Genomic DNA, 18151 nt, shown 5'->3' with positions numbered 1-18151 from the left:
ATCACTGTTCCTTAGATTTGTTTCAACAACTTGTTCTGCCATGCAAAATAGCCCACACTGAAGATGAATTTAAATAAGCTAGCAATGTCTTGTGGAAAATAGGACTGAAAAAACTGAAGTGTCTCTAGTAGTGGAATGTTTGTAAATAGGAAGGCTACATCAAACAAAATCACAGTTTTATTATTAGACTGACATAGATCTTGAATTTTCTCTTTAAAGACCTTTTATTAGATGAATTAAATAAAATTGAAATCACTATGATGGTTACAACAAAACTACCATTCAGAAAACTGCTGATAATTATCATCTGTTGATGAGACTACAATCCAATGTGAAAAGAATTTCAATATTCGACCTTCAAAAAAATGTTGTGAACAAATAGCATGAATTCTTTGCAAATTCAATCTATACACTTCCTTCAAACCAGATCAGAAACCGTCTTCTTTCTTATGATCTACAAAGGATAAATTACCAAACCCCCCCCCCTCTCTCTCTCTCTCCAGCTATCAAGAACCTGCTTCATGTCATCTTTGCTACATTGGACAGACTAGCCACACTGCTTTGATTAGAGTCCAAGCACATCAAGCTATAATGCATTTCTGCAATCTGTAATAATACAAGCTATAATACAAGCCCTACTGATGAGACTAGATGCAGAGTTCTCTGGAACTAGACAAAGATTCTTCATTCCAGCAGATTCAAATTTAATCAAATTTTCTTTGAAACATGTGAAACACTATGAAAGCATCTAAACCTTAACCACTTAATGAAAGTAATTACCATTACCTGTTCATAATGATAAGTTTCTTTAAAATTTAATGTAGGTTATTTAATATCAGCAACTTTTACAACTGTTCCATTGAACTCCAATTGTGCAATCCTATCAACTCAGCTAAGCGACCAAAACACAAGCTAGTAAGTACATGCTAGGTGATTCATGTTTTAAATATAGTTGCTGCTCTTTCTCCTTGGCGATGTTCATGTTATATTGAATGAAATATAGATATTCCTTGATTAACGCGATTAATTAATCCCTTGATGTTACTATGTATATCAAAATCGTATTAATTAAATCTAATAATCAATGGTAAAAATTACACTTCATCCATGATCGATTGCTGTATTAATAATTCGTTTTATATGGTACTCTTTTAGGAAAGATAAAAAACCAATGCAAAGTAAATGTTTAATAAATGCTTGTACCTACATTAGTTATTGCAATTTTTTTATCAAAAAAAGTTCTCAAGAGTCATTTGAACAATTTTAGTTTTTTTTCTTATCAGCATAAATTCTATGATAACAAGCAAAATAACTCTCTAGACCTTGGCAAACAAGCATTCTTCGATTAACATCCGGATCTATATCCATTACTTGCTGCTTAAGCGATTCTAACTGTGAAATATTCCATCCAGTTCTTTGATTGTTATCTCCTTTGGAATCTCATCTTCACACTCCATTTGTTCATTGTCTTCATATGCGCATTGTTGTTCATCATCCAGAAGATCGTTGTCACTGAAATCTTTTGAATTTGAATCCAATAATTATTTAGCATCTTCTGCATCAAAACCAATCTTCACCAAGTGCAACGATTTCTTCAACTATGTTGTTAACAGCATTTTGAAAACAACCTGAGCCATTAGCATATTCTGGCAAAAGGGTTTTCCAAACAGATCTCATGCAGCTAGAAGACACCTGCTCCCACGAGTCATGAATGTTTTCAATTGCGTGTTCAATGTTAAACTTTTTCCAAAATTATTGGAGTGTAATCGCATTTTCTCCCATTGTTGTTTCTACTGCCTTTGAGAATGTCTTTTTAAGAAAATAGGTTTTGAAAGTTGCAATGATGCCCATGTCAATGGGTTGTAGCAATGATGTCATATTTGGTGGAAAAAAATAAAACTTTCACATTTTCACATATACCATTAAGAGAATTTGGATGACCAGGTGCATTATCTAAAAGCCAAAGGGCTTTGAAAGCTAAGTTATTTCTCTTGCAATAAGCTTCAACTGCCGGACAAAAATAAGACTTAAACCAATCTTTGAATAGGCTTTGGGTAACCCAAGCCTTCTGATTCGTGCACCAAATTACAGGTAAAGAGTTCTTGTTACATTCTTTTAAAGCCATTGGGTTCTAAGTTTGATAGACAAGCCACAGCTTGTCTATCAATACTTTTAATACTTTATAGCCAAGGCTGCGCTGCTTCTTTTTTTTGATATAAAAGTTCTAGATGGCATTTTTTCCCAATAGAAGCCAGTTTCATCTACATTGAAAATTTGGTGGTAATCGTAATCATTTTCTTCAATAATTTTCTGCAGCTCAGCAGGAAATGTAGATGCAGCATCTTCATCGGCATTTGCAGATTCACCTGTTATTTTCACATTCTTTAGATCAGCCCTAGATTTAAAATTTTCAAGCCAGCCTTTGCTAGATGCGAATTTTGGATTGTCTTCTTTATATTTAGTCTCTTTAAGTCTTGAAAAGAGAATTAGTGCCTAAAATATCACAGCCAAAGCTGTGATATTATAGGCACTAATTGGAATTCTCTTTAGATTGCAGACTTCCAGCCAAATAATCAACAGATCTTTCATTTCAACCATTATAGCACTTTGGTTACATGTGCATTGCATACTTGCAGATGTACATGCACCTTTACCTTGCTTGCAATGCAATACTCATCAGCTTTGGATAAAATAGTCCATATCATAGACTCATTAAACCCAAATTCACTTCCAATCTTACTTTTACTTTCACTACGTTTAAATCGTTTAATTATATCAAGTTTTGTATCTAAGGTAATTACTTTCCTCCTCTTTTTTTCCCTTAATGAACTGGTTGTAGGATTGCTCTTATTCTTCGACATGATTAATGGGCTGTAAAATTTACGAGGAACGTAATTCGTAAATACAGCAGAACAACTGGAGCTTGTAATACACCCACTCTTAATTATGGCAACAAAGTAACTAGTTGACTCTCAGGTTCTGGGAGCACGGCTGTTTGGGAGGAATAAAATCATCATGCTCACGACTTTCTTTCTTCTCGAGGCTCGCATTTTTTTGTGGTAAATTTAAAGACGTGGTAATTAAAACTCTTGCCACGTATATCAAGGGATAGTCGCAATTTATTTTGCTGCATTAATCAAGGGTGTATATCATTTTTTTTTTAAATAAAATTCTATATTTTTTCCATATATGTAAGATGTATAAGCATCTAGAAAGATGAGTTTACAAACGTTTCCAAAATCTTCACTACCAATTCCACAAGCGTGTAACTATTGACAGGTCAATAGTTACACACTTGTGCACCACCTTTGTGCAATGAGACTATCATATAATCTTTCCACTCATGTGAAATCTTAGCTGTTCTAAGATTCAAATTATATATCCCGGTCAAAGGAACAGCCAGTTCAGCTGAACACTGTTTTGGTATGTCTGCTGATATCCCATCAGTCTGCCTTGCCAAATTCTTATTCAGTATGTGAAACAGCTCCAGTACCCCCTCCTAATACACCTGAGTTTCTTCATCCAGCAAAGAGGTAGCAGTGAGTTGGAAGTTGTTTTTTTTTCTCACTTGGTTAGACTATAATAAATTTAGTTTAATCGTAAATTTTCACTTTGTTTGCTTACACTTGAATTGATATTCAAGTGTAAGCAAACAAAGTTTGCACCTGAAATATCTTCAGGACTGAGGCAACTCATGGTAAAGGTGGACCAAGCTCTCATCACTCCTTGTCATAGTATCTTCCATAATGCAAAGCACATCTCCTTGCAGACATGTATAATGCTATGCATTAAGGGAAGGGCGACTACTCAGACTGGTTTCGATCTTTATTGAGGTCTCATCAGTGGGAGCCAGACCCAGAGGTGGTGATACAAAGGTGAAAACAATGGAGAAGTCATATTTACCTATAAGAGTTGCCAAAAGGTGTCTCACCTTATTATCAAATTACTCTGGATTTAGAGAAAGATATTGAAAAGTTTTTTTTCCACTTGGTTAGACTATAATAAATTTAGTTTAATCCTTTATCCAAGTGTAAGCAAACAAAGTTTGCACCTGCTTCCACCTTGGTATCACCACCACTGGGTCTGTCTCCCACTGACGAGACCTCAATAAAGGTCGAAACTTGTTTGGGTAGTGGCCCTTCCCTTAATGCATAGAATTATACATGTCTGCAAGGAGATGTGCTTTGCATTATGGGAGATACTAAGACAAGGAGTGATGAGCGCCTACAATCTGATACTCCAATGTATTCAACACCACATATGCTCACTTCTGTAGTCTGCATGACTAAGCTGGACAACTTGCAGATCTCTATTCTTATTTAGTGCCTTACTTATGCAGACATCCTTGCCCATCCTTAATAATACAGGGTGATCAAAATTAAAGCCTTGTGGAGTGCCACCCACTAATTAAAATGCTGCAAAACTTTGCAAGCATACACTGTGCATTATGAAGAAGCAATATCAGAGAAAAAAAAAAGTACTTCCAAAATTCATCACCATGGCATTGTAAACACCAAATGCATGGAATTTGCATATCATGCAACTCTGCAGATGTCAGGAGGATTTAAAAGATGAACACAGGATTTTTCCCTTCATTCTGGCTGTTAATGCTGTCCACAGTGATGACACTAACCTTGTCCCAACAAGCTTTGCTTATGAAGCTGTACTACCTAAACAACTGCAATGCTGTTGCTGCACTTCGCAAATTTTGTTTCCTGAAAAAATGCCGATAAAGTTCACTGTTTCCATATGCTCTGCCACAACGAATGATCATCTTTCTGAAGATGAAATAGGATCCCAATGATCCTATTTCTTCAGAAATAGGATCATTGGGAGTTAGACCTAACAGAGGTCACAAACCAATCAGTTAAGTTAACGAAGTTGCTGCTGCTGTTATGGAGCAAGCCATGAATGACAGTGGTAGTTCCTGTAGTGCACATTCTGTATCAATATACATGGATTTGCCTTACACTTCAGCGAGTCTTCACGTATTCTTTGTGGTTGCTATGAAGGTTGCGGATGGGTCCTCCACATTCTCGGAATGGTTAGACCATCATTTTTATTCAGATTCGGATTATGTTTGAGCATTTCGCATGCATCTTTGAATTTCTGCTTGAACCAGATTTTGGTGCGATGTGGAGTGCTTTCGCTGATTTAACATACCATACATAGGGGAAACAGGGCGAACTATCCCAAACAGGAAGGATGAACACAAACGACACATTAAATACCTCCATTCTGGAAAAACTGGCCTTTCTGACCATGCACCCCAAACATACCACAGAATTGATTGGAAAGGTACCAAGTCCCTACACTGCACCAAAACCTGGTTCAAGCGAAAATTCAAAGAAGCATGTGAAATGCTCAAACATAATCCGAATCTGAATAAAAATGATGGTCTAACCATTCCAAGAATGTGGAGGACCCATCTGCAACCTTCATAGCAACCACTAAGAAAAATCTCAATACAAGAAGACTTGGTGAAGTGTTTTTTTTTTCCCCCTGAATATTCAATAGCAACCTGAACTGTACAAATCCAGAAGATAATCGTAATATAACAATATGAGCTGTAAATTCCAGAAGAATCTTAGTACGTGAGGACTTTAGCAGAGTTTATTGTAGTTTTTATTTAAATTTTTTTTTTTTTTAATCACTAGAGGGTTAGGCTAAGAAAAAGATTGGTTAACAACATAAGATTTAATTTACCTTTATAGAGCGCAACAGCATGTGGCTTGGTTCCTATACACATGCATCCTTCTGATAATGACCTCAACACAGGGTCAAGTTATTTTATTAAAACGTCAAGTTATTTTATTAAAAATTAGTAAAATAATCTTTTCAACACGTGTTTTGTGTCCCTAAATTCATATACAGTGGTGCCTTGGTTAACAACAGCTTCAGATAACGATGTACTTGGTTAACAACGAGTGGCTGTAAGAAAAAAATCTCTCGGTTAACGACTCTCAACTATGTGAACCTCTATCCGATCTAAAAAACTTGAATTTTCCGATCGCACTCAGCCATGCGCAGGAAGACATTGTCGAATAGAGAACAGCTACGCGGCATAGCTGTGAAGCTCAGATATGTTTGACCCATCATAGCCAGCTGTTTACGTTTTCCTTTTATTGTTTCTTTTCTTGTAGTGTACTGTGCTTTAGTTTAAAATTTGTGGTTATAAATGAGTTTTATGATGAAAATGAGTATTTAAGCATTTATTTTTTATGTGTTGGTTCATATAGACAATAAATCGGCGGGTGCGTGTCACTGTTCGTTCGCCATCAAAAGGCAAAATCAAATCTCATCTGTATAATAATCCTTGTATCTATAAGCTGCTAATCAGTGTATGTTACGGTAAGTGCTGTATCTAATATCGTCACCTTACAAGCAAAATGCACTAAGTCAAAAATTGCAGGTTTTGAATTTAACTGTTAACTTTTATTTCAAAAAGTTTTTTTTTTGAACTTTTACTTTTATTTTCAGGTGACGATATGTTCTTTGTATCCCTTGTCTTAGTGTTGTACAATTTGTAATAATACCGTATTTTGCATATCTTTTTTTTTATAGAGTGAATTTTTTTTACCGTGTGACAAAATGGAAAAATTTTGTCACATTGTAAAACTTTCCCCAAAAAGAAAGCTAGTGAGGGAAAAAAAAAAAAGAAAAATTTTCTCTATTGAACAGAAGAAAGAAATCATAGCAAAACATCATGAAGGTGTGAAAGTTATGCAACTAGCTCGAATATATGAAACCAGTCATTCTACAATATCAACCATTTTGGCTAAGAAAGAAGAATTTATGGTAGCTAAGGTTGCTAAGGGAACGTCAAGGTTGAATGTCAGAGGACTTCTTTTTGAGCAAATGGAAAAATCTATTACTAATTTGGATCAAAGAAAGAGAAATGGCAGCTGATACAACATCTCAAAATGCAATCTGTCAGAAAGCTAAACAGATTTATCAAGATTTGAAAAAGAAGACTTCGGGATCAAGTTCTGAGGTAGATGCTGATGATGATTTCAAAGGTAGCAGAGGTTGGTTTGACAACTTTAAAAAAAGAACAGGAATTCATAGTGTGGTCAGACACGGAGAGGCAGCTAGTGCTGACAAAGCAGCAGCAGATAAATTTGTCAATAGCTTTACAAGAATTATAGACGAAGGAGAATACCTACCTCAACAAGTCTTCAATTGTGATGAGACTGGGTTATTTTGGAAGAAAATGCTCAACAGGACATTTATCACAAAAGAAGAAAAAACACTTCCTGGGCATAAACCAATGAATGATAGGTTAACATTGCTTTTAGCAGCAAATGCAAGTGGAGACTGCAAGGTAAAACCAATGTTAATCTACCACTCAGAGAATCCCCGAGCATTCATAAAGTTCAATGTCTCTAAATCCAATCTCGGTGTTTTGTGGATGTCTAACAGCAAAGCCTGGGTCACAAGAATAGAATTTAGAGACTGGATTCGCAAAGTGTTTGGACCAACTGTCAAAGCCTATCTTGAGCAAAACAATCTGCCTCTAAAAGCCATTTTAACCCTGGATAACGCATCTGGCCATCTAATGGGCATACAAGAAGAGCTACCAGAGGAATTAGAAAGATCATCTTCTTAATAAATAAGATGATTTTTCTTCCTCCCAAGACTACATCTCTGATTCAACCTATGGATCAGCTGATAATTGCAAATTTTAAAAAGCTTTACATAAGGGCGCTTTTTACCAGGTGCTTTGAAATGTGTGAGGCTACCAACATAACCCTAAGAAAATTTTGGAAGGAAGAATTCAACATTGTCATAGCAATTAGGCTAATTGTAAAGGCTTGGCAAGAGGTAACAATGAAATGTCTCAAAGCAGCTTGGAGGAAGGAACTTCAGATGAAGGACACAAATTGGTAAAGGATATTGTGGCAACTGCTCATGATCTTAACTTGGAAGTAGAGGAAGAAGATGTTGAAGAATTATTGGAGATGCATGACCGAGAATTGACTACTGACAAGCTAAAAGAACTTTTCAAGCAGAAATGTGAAGAAAGGAAATGGAAATTTCATCTGAAGATGAGGATGGAGAGAAAGAACAAATTACGACTGTTGAAATCAAAAATGTTTTGGCAAAGTGGGAGGAAGTTCAGAATGTTGCTATGAAATGGAATCCAAACAAATCTGAGGTTATGTTTGGATTCCAAACAAATGAGAACTGCAGATCTATTTAATGAAAAGTCTATGCAGTTTTTCAGAAACATTTTAAAAAAGAAGCAGAAGCAAACAACCCTAGACATGTTTTTTACAGGTCCATTTATCAAAAAACTCCAAAGTGAGCCCAATTATCCTTCAGATGAAGATTGATAATTAAAAACTGTTTTCATGAACAATTCATTTTATTAATGTTAATTTTTTTTTAGCAAATACATATACTGTATAATTATATATTTTTATGACATTTTAAATGAGTTTTATCTGCATTTTTAATATGTACTATGGTTGTGGGGAGGAGCCGGAACAAATTAATCGATTTTCAATTAAATCTTATGGGGAATTGCGCCTTGGATAATGACGGTAATCCTGGAACGGATTACCGTCGTTAACCAAGGCACCACTGTATATGAATAAACATTATTATTATTATTATTATTACTTGACACCTCCAGGGAGTCCAAAGCATCATCGAAGGAGGGCATCTACTCTATATCTCAACCACCCACAATCCACCAACTACAATGGACCACAATTACACCAATGCCATCTACCGTCCCCCACTACCACTATTTTCACAGACAATCACAAACGTTCAAGCCCATGGCGGGATTCAAACATGCAGCCTTTTGGCTGGAGAGCAGATATGCTAACTACTCGGCCAACCAGGCGGGCATAAATATACAACATAAATAGAAAACAGAATAATACATGCTCTATTTTCATTTTTCATTTGCTATCTTCAATAAAAGCTGTACCCAAATTGTTGAAAAAAATTATTTCTGTAGGTTCTCCATTGAGAATGTATGTGATGTTTTCCATGTTTCTGCCTATTTTCATAGTTTCTCAGTTTTTCTTGCTGATTTACATGTCAAATTTGTTCCAGATTTTACTGAATTAATTATCAAATAAATCCTGAAATTTCGTACTGCATTTATTTGGGGGCATAACGTTATATGTATAAAGTACAGAGCTGAGTTGAACATCCCCAAATTTTATATCAGGTTTAATGCCACTTTCCTTCACAATGTGATCAATGCAGATGATGAATAACAGTGGAGATTACATGCTCTCTGGTCTTACATTCAACCATCTTCCTGTACATCCTTAAACTCTCACAGCTGACTTAAGACAACTTAAGCAGGCTGATTAGCATAATGTCCCACTTACAGTGTAGAAATGTAGTATTCTGAACAAATTTTTCATTTAACATCCTATTAAGAGGGGTTGGCAACTTTAAGTGAAGAACCATTTTTGATCTAATTTATAAAAACAGACTCTGAAGAGCTGCACCTCAGCTCAAGCTGGGAAGAGGATGTGACATTTAATAAATGGAACAGAGTGGGAAGGCATGCATTTTATTTTTTAAAAAATACTTTTTTAAAATGTTATTTATTAATAATGAAAAAATGTTACAAATATCCAATTAGGTATGAATTAATATGACTTTTTCTGCTGAAATTCTTAAGTGAGTGAGTCTCTAAACATCAGGTGGGTATGCTGTAATTTTCATCTTTAAACATGCTAAGAGACTCACATTATTCAGATGGTTTCTTGCTTTATTTTTAACACAGTATATGTTTGAAAATATGTGCTCATAGAAATACACTGAACCAAAAACCAAGAGAAATCCAAACACAAATATTTTAGAATTTATTTACGTGTCTGGTAAGACCATAATTTGGTATTGCTTTTCAACTCATCTATCATCATCCATTTAACATAAATAACACATGAATATTATTTTGTTCCTGTTTTAACTATTTTATACTTGCCAATGCTACAATGATTAACCTTCAACACCATGCAGTTTCTTTGCTCTGTTCGCAATGTGCAGCAAACTAAACTGAGAAGTATTTGCAGCATGCATTTGTCATATATGTAAGCTAAAAGTTAGAACAGCAGCTACATGTTCAAAATGCTGCATGTGGCTTGCAAGCTGCACATTGCCAACTCCTGCCTTATAATATCCCTTTTCCAAATATATAAAACTTAAAAATACAGATCCATTATATTCCTGTATTTATAGAGAACCTCTTATTTGACGTTCTGAACTAAGCACTGTCTTTTTTAATTTACCCATTCACAATTTTTCTTGATCTCTTTTCACATATATTTGCATAAAACTTATCCAGAATAAGTTGCACAGAAAGTGTTTTGTAATTATCACATTCAGTTTGATTTCCTTTTCTACAGATGAGTATTATAGGAATTTCACTACAGTCTTCCAGAATTTCGCCTTCTGATCAGGCCTTTCAAATTATACAGTGTAGCCACTGTAAAATTTTTAGATTGCCATATTATCATCTATATCAGTTGCTTTTCCACATTTCTGATGGATTATTCTAACTCAAGTATTATGTACTCCTGACTGCATTTCTATTCAATATTTTCAACTACTTTTCTGTCACTCTCATTCAGCAATCTTACACCATAATTACTCCTGACATCGAGTTTTTTATGTTACCATTGCCATTCCTGACTCCTTTTACAGTAATGTTTCCTCCATTTCCAAAGTTTTTCTGTTTTTTTTTTAATAACCTTCAGAAACTGTTGGAAGTTTTTCTCAGTTTCTCAGTCCTGGTGCAAACTTTTTGCTTACACTTGAATAAAGGATTAAACTAAGTTTATTATAACCTTCAAAAACATTTCACTAGTTCCATCAAAATTACCTCCTATATTCTTATCAAGTTTCTGATGATTTTGGTTCACTAATTTTTACATATAGCTTCATACTTTTCTCTTATTCATTCTCAGGGCATCTACTGAGTTACTCCCTAGGTATTTCCTACATACACTTTCTTTGATAAATTTAGTTTAATCCTTTATCCAAGTGAGAGCAAACAAAGTTTGTGCCTGAAAATATCTACAGGACTCAATATGGTGTTGTACTATCTTACCTGGGTAAGTAGTACAGCACCAGGCAATTCATAGCAAAGGTGGAGCAAGCTACCAACACTCCTATTCCCAGTATCTCCCATAATGCAAAACACATCTCCTTGCGGATATGTATAATGTTATGCATTAAGGGATTGACCACTACCCAGACTAGTTTCGACCTTTATTAAGGTCTCTTCAGTGGGAGCCAGGCCCAGAGTTAGAGATACCAGGCAGAAGCAATAGCAAGGTCATCTTTACCTATAGGAGTTGCCAAAAGGTTTGCCACCTTTTTTTTTATTAAATTACTCTGGATTTAGAGAAAGATGTTGAAAGTTTATTTTTCACTTGGTCAGACTATGATAAATTTAGTTTAATCCTTTATCCTTTAATGCATAACATTATACATATCTGCAAGGAGATGTGTTTTGCATTATGGGAGATACTGGGAATAGGAGTGTTGGTAGCTTGCTCCACCTTTGCTACGAGTTGCCTGGTGTTGTATATCTTACCCAGGTAAGATAGTACAACACCATATTCAGGCGCTTTCAGGAGCAAACTTTGTTTGCTCTCACTTGGATAAAGGATTAAACTAAATTTATCATAGTCTAACCAAGTGAAAAATAAACTTTCATATACTTTCTTTTTTTACAGACCACCTCGATAAATTCCTGATTGCACCATGATGGTTAGGTTTTCTATCCTTGCCAACAACTTCACCACATTTCCCTACCTGAATCAATCAATCAATGTTTTCTTCATAGTATTTGCAACTGAATCTCCAAGATTTGGTTCTTTCTTGTTGGTTTGTTGGTTCAAACTTCATGGGAGGTCCCTCCTAGAAAACACAGTCTATCACACCACTCCTTAAACTTATTTACCGTTCTCGCTCTCACCACTCCATCAGGCAATGCATTCCATGGTTCAACCACCCTCCATGCAAAGAAACCACTCCTCACCCCTCTTGCTCACAGCTTCCTTTCGTAACTTCCAGGGATGGCCTCTTGTCATCACTCCTTCCCGCTGTTCAACCAAGTGAAAGAACTCCCCAGCGTCAACCCTGTAACCACCTCTCAACAGTTTAAAAGTCTCAATCATATCACCTCTCCTTCTTCTATCCACCAAACTCTGCAGTCCACATTCTCTCAGCCGATCCTCATAACTATCATTGTACAGTCCTGAAACCATCTTTGTTATCTGCCTTTGTACCCTTTCCACAGTTAATTTATCCCCTTCAAATCCTAGAGACCAGATCTGAGAACAATAGTCTAAGTGTGGTCTGATCAGAGTCTTAACAGAACGATAACCATTTTATCTCTGCAGGTAAGTGTCCTTCTCGTTATTGCAGCAATCCTCTGTGTTACCTTCACTACCTTTGCAATATGTCCTCTCAATTTCAGGTTTCTATCAACCATCAAACCTAGATCTCTTGTCTCTCTTACTTCTTCCAGTTTAACTCCTCCCATAGAGTAGGCAGCGTCCCCTCGATGTGTCCCAAACCTCAAGACCTTACATTTTGCTGCATTAAACTGACACCCCCATTCATTTGCCCATCTATCTAGCTTATTCAAATCCTCTTGCAGGGCTGCCGCATCTGCACTATTACTAATAATACAATAATATTAATTAATAAAAATAAAAATACAAAAGATATACCTTGTAAGCTCATCCACTTTTGCTATGAGATCATCTTTGACAATGTTTAAGGCATTCCTATTAAAAAGAAAGAAAAAAATTATGCATATGTGTGTGTGTGTGTGTGTGTGTGTATATATACACACATAAGCATTCACCATAAAACTCTTATGTAACAGAAATGTACTAAATGAAAAACAGCTACAGAAAATTATGAGGAATTAAAATGATTCCACTAAATATGTGACTATTTTCTACACTAGTATGGGGGGGGGGGGGATGTATCTCACATACACAAATAATGAAAAGTAGTAGTGTAAATCACAATCCAACAGCATAAAAATTATGAATGTGGTCAGTGTGCAGATGACAACAGCCATACTACACAATCACAATTATAAATATGAGAAGTGCAGTATATGGGTTAAAGCTGTGAGAGAATTATTCAGTGGTATAGAATATTATTATTATTATGGGCAACTCCAAGGAGTCCTTAAACTCGTCAAGAGAGGCCCTACACATCATGTCAAGAACTATCCAACATTTCTGCAGTATCTATTGTACTTTGCTTCACAGTCATGACACCAACAACAGACTCTGGCAACCTATTCCATTCATTTACTACTCTCCCAGCAAAAAACTAATTCTAACAACCTTGCTAACTACACTCTTACTCAGTTTCCATGGATGGCCCCTAGTTCTACCACCATCACAACCACACCTGTTCTCAAAAATTTCCTCTGAATTAATCTGGTAAAAATTCCTCAGTAATTTATATGTCTCAATCATATCACCATTTTCTGCCTATCAATCAGTTTCTGTAACCCACAAATCGTCAACCTGCTCTTGTAAGATTCATTCTATAGATCTGCTACCATCTTGATCACTTGCCTCTGGTTTCTCCCCCCCCCCCCCCCCACCACCTCACCAAGAAACCCTGGCATCCAGATCTGCATGCAGTAGTCAAGATGAGGGTCTTATCAAGGCTCGACAGAGGAATGATAACGTGCTTGCCCCTGCTCATCAAAGTATTCTTCAGTAACCAGTCAGGTCTGCCAATGTGGTATATAGCTGGTAATCTTTTCACCCCAGAATGCATAACCTTACACTTTGTCACATTAAACTGACATCCATTCTCCTTTGCCCAGTCTGCCAATCTACCCAAATCATCCTGCAAAATTTTGACATCACCTGTATTAACTATTGCTCTACCAAGCTTTGCATCATCGACAATTAGCTAAACAGTTCCTCTCAGATCCTTTCCTATATTTTTAATGAACATTTAACAGTTATGGTTCAAGAACAGAACCCTGTGGCAAGCCACTAGTCAAAGGCCTTCTTTTGGACTCTACTCCTGAATAAACTACTCTCTGATATCTCTCCATCAACCATCCCTCCTATCCATCCCCCCCCCCCCACATGCTGCAGTTTACTGATTAGAATTCCATGTGGTATCCTGTTAAAGGCTTTTTTTAAGTCCAGCAGTATCACTGAAAACCCATTACCTTTATTCAACTTAGTTGTCACTGTATTATAGAACATGAGCAAGTTACTGATGCATGACCTATCCTTTGCAAAACCATGCTGCCCCCACCCCCATACAGTATCCTATTTCCATATATCCATTCCTGTATTTTATTCTTGACCAACTTCTCCAATACTTGGACAACAACTCCTGATATACTGATCAGTTGGTAATTTGCTATAACAGTCTTGGAGCCTCCTTTATGCAATGGAACTATTTTCTCCTCAGGACTAACCCAAAGCTGAGACTTGGATTAAACAATATGGTTAAGGGCACTGACAATTCCCTTGCCATTTCACATAATACTCAAGCTGGTATACCATCCAATCCCACAGCTGTATTCACATTAAGGTTCTGTAATATGCTATGCACCTCCATTTCATTTACCTCCGTTCATGTATAAGCCTTTGGCTCTCTCATTCCTGCAATACCACCACCTGGATGTTATAGTCTCACAAACTGCTCACTTAGTACTTCTACTATTTCGACTGATTCAGTTACCTTCCAACCATCGGCATTCCTTAAAATCATTCTGCCGTATACATTCTTTCTTTTACTTGCAGCATATCGAAAGAACTGTTTGGAATTCTCTTCAGCCTGCATTGCTAACTTCCTTTCATAATCTGCTTTTGCCTTTCTTACCACTAGTTACCCTTCTGGCCTATGCCTTTACTGTTCATGTGCCTGCAGGTCACCTTTCTGCTTAAATTTCCTCCACAATTGTTTCTTTTTCTTCTTCTTTTTTTTTTTTTTCAGCTCCAGCTTGATGATGATATTCATCCATTTAACTCCCACTTGATTTACTCTTCTGAATCTAGGTATGCAGTCCGCATTACCTCGCTCAAACAGTCCTTTACCACTTCCCATGCACTATCAACATCCAGCCCTTGCAATTTCACATGCATGGTGCCAATCCAAGCAATCTCCTGAGCTTGTCATACTGTAATTCAACATATACCCCGTCTTAACTGAAAATTCCACACATTTGGCCACCTCCCAGGTCAAGACCATATGATTACTCTCACCAATTAGTGGCAACGTAGTCATATTTGTTATACACAAATTCTCAGATGCAATTACTAGATTGAGCACTCTTGAATCCCTAAGTATATTCCATTACATGCTGTCTCAGGTAATTACCCTTAGTAACTGCATAAAATCCATTTCCTTCTTCCCATGTTTCCTCTCCTTCTTCCAAATCCATGTTACCATAGTTGAAATCCTCCATAATAATTACCTGTCCTCTACTGATTGAGTATTTGCCAATGCATATCATCTCCATCATCTTTTCCATCCCCTGGTCTACAGCAGTATCCAACTGTATATTTTGTTCTGCTGGCCTCAATCTCATACCAGATAGCTTCAAATGTGCTATTTTCACTGGCCTACAGTTGAACTTCTACTCTCTTTGGTTGCAAGTTCATCGGCTATCATCAATAACACCCCTCCCTCATTCTTTTATCTCAATCCTCCCTGAACACACTATACCCTTCACATTCTATCCCACTAACTATATCATCTTCTGTTAGCCATATCATCTTCTGTTAGCCATATCTCACTAATGCCAATCTTGACCAGGATGAGCCAACCAATGCCAAAAATTCCTCCTGCTTGTTTTGAATGCTGTTGGTATTAGTGTACATAAAATGCAAGTCACTTAAGCCCATCCTATCCTGATGCTTTATATTACCTATCTCATTTTGGTTTGTTACCAGTGATGCTAACTTAGGCATATTATACACATTCTTACACTCAACTGCTCACTAATAACTGCATATCCACTCAACAGCTTATCCCTGCCCCACTTAAAGCTCTAGTTTCGCTGATTCTGCACATCCACTTTCACTTCATTCAACTTTTTCCAGTCTCTGAACACCAAATCCATTCAGATACAAACCATTTATCTTGTATAAGTCCGTTTGCCCGTCAAAAGGGCAAAAACAAAAGGGCACTCACTCCACACCACTCCTCCTGCATAACCTACGCATCGAGTGATTCACTATTATGGTCCTCCTCCTCAGCTCTACTCTGTCATACTGTGGAAACAGACCCACTATCTTAATTCTCTCACTATTTTCTTTTGCTAATTCTAGTAATTCTTTTGTTTCTTTCCAGAAGGGAAATTTCAAAACAATTAGTATGATCTACTCTCTATAACTTTTTTTGGGTGTTGTTAAATACATAATATATTAGTACTGTGGATGTGCAGAATGTTCAAGAAAAAAAAATTAATATTGAATTTCAAGCTATAAATTAAAAATGAATAAATTATTTTTTATAGTCAAGTGACTTGGATATAAAAAGTGATTTACTCGTGATAAAAATACTTCTGATTAACCACCATGAAAATATCCTTTGCAGGCTGTAATAAAACAGTCAAAATGCTCTGCTACCACTTCTTTTTCTTTCAGTATTATTACTGGCAAACGGGTGAAACAAAGACATTACTTCATAATTCTTTCACCCCTGCTTCACAATGTATGATGCCACACAGCAGTGGATATGAGGAGGGAGCGAGCAAAGGAGTTGATGGTTTTAATCGGCACGAATGATTTGACAGAGGACAAAGAGCAAGTTAGAATGGATGTCAGGAGGCTGCTTAGAAGGATAAAAGAGAATAGTGTGACAGGAAGAGTAGTCAGCGTGTTGCTTAGGTATGACTGTGGTGAGATGAGGCAGAGAGCAAGGATTATGAATGATATGCTGGCTGAAATGTGTGAGGAGATAGGAGTACAGTTTGTTAATGTGTGGAATGAGTTTGAAGGAAGAAGTGAACTGTATGGGTGTGATGGACTGCATTTGAGTGGTTATGGTGTGAGTTTCTTGGAGAGACTGCTGCTGGAAGGTAGAGAAGTGAGTAGAGTGAGAGAGAATGAATCAGATCAAGCAGAAAGTGATGTGGAAGAGCAGGAGAGTAAGACAGCAGAGATTGAAGAGGTGGTTATGAATGACGAAGTGTGGTATGAATATAGAAAATGAGAATGGGTGTGCAAGAGGAGCAGGGAAACGGGGAAGCTCAGGGTGGACAGGGGTACACAGCGTGAGAAAGGTGGATGCTCTGAAAGGTGAGAGCATGTGTAGACAGGAAAAAAATGGGATGACCTAGGATCAAGAGGAAACAGTTGGAATTGAAAAGGGTTTTAAAATGAATAAGCAGAAAGGGAAATGGCCCCAGTCGAGCGATGAAATGGCTGCATTAATTGCATCTGTTCACCGAAAGATTGTCGGAATAAGTGAGACATGGTTGGAAGAGTACGACATCCTGACAGGAATAGAGATGGAGGGGTATGATGTATTTCGTGAGGATAGAAGGGGTAAAAAGGGAGGGAGAGTGCTATTGATGATAGAGAAAGAGTTATCCATACAAAGTAGAGATGCAAGAGGGAAATAGTGCCAGTGGTTTTGAGACAGTATGGTGTGAGGTAGAGGTGAATGGAATCAAATACTTGGTGGGATGTTGTTATAGACCAGGTAATGTGGATGGTGGCGATAATGAAATGTATAATCAAATTAGTCAAGCAAATAAGAAAAGGGTGATCAATATGGGCAATTTTAATTATGGCAATATAGACTGGAATGATGAGATAGCAACTGGAAGTAAAGAAAATGAGTTTCTTGAGTTTTTGAGGGATAACTACCTCAGACAGTATGTAACAGAGGACACATGAGGGTCTTAGGATTTGGTCATCTCATCAGAGGATGTAATTATAAATGAGGTGTCAAATCATCCACCAATTGGTGAGAGTGACTATGAGGTGATTACCTGGGTGGTTGCCAGCAGTGTGAGGACCTCTGTGAGAAAAGGGTATATGTCGAACTACAAGGGGGGGGGGTGATTATGAAGAGCTCAGGAGACAGCTTGTAGGTGTAGAAAGGAATGAGGAGTTAGCTAGAAAAGAGATCAATGCAGCTTGGGAGATTTTCAAAGACT

At 36.9% G+C, this 18151-nt stretch overlaps 1 protein-coding gene across 8 annotated transcripts in view; it reads right to left on the bottom strand.

Annotated features, from left to right (window-relative positions):
- LOC150105717 (C-Jun-amino-terminal kinase-interacting protein 4-like) overlaps nt 1-18151 on the bottom strand; it is a 615637-nt gene that overhangs the window by 339035 nt on the left and 258451 nt on the right. For all 8 annotated transcript variants that reach the window (XM_090394309.1, XM_090394311.1, XM_090394312.1 and 5 more), the window contains one exon: nt 12717-12773. In XM_090394309.1, the coding sequence (XP_090250435.1) occupies nt 12717-12773 (57 nt within the window). The remainder of the gene's footprint in view (nt 1-12716; nt 12774-18151) is intronic.

The sequence above is a fragment of the Typopeltis vanoorti genome, chromosome 6 (genome assembly GCF_054136105.1).
Source record: "Typopeltis vanoorti isolate ZY-2024b chromosome 6, IOZ_Tvanoo_1.0, whole genome shotgun sequence".
Lineage (NCBI taxonomy): Eukaryota > Metazoa > Arthropoda > Arachnida > Uropygi > Thelyphonidae > Typopeltis > Typopeltis vanoorti.
Note: the sequence above shows the minus strand (reverse complement) of the source record. Positions and strands in the feature narration are given on the sequence as shown.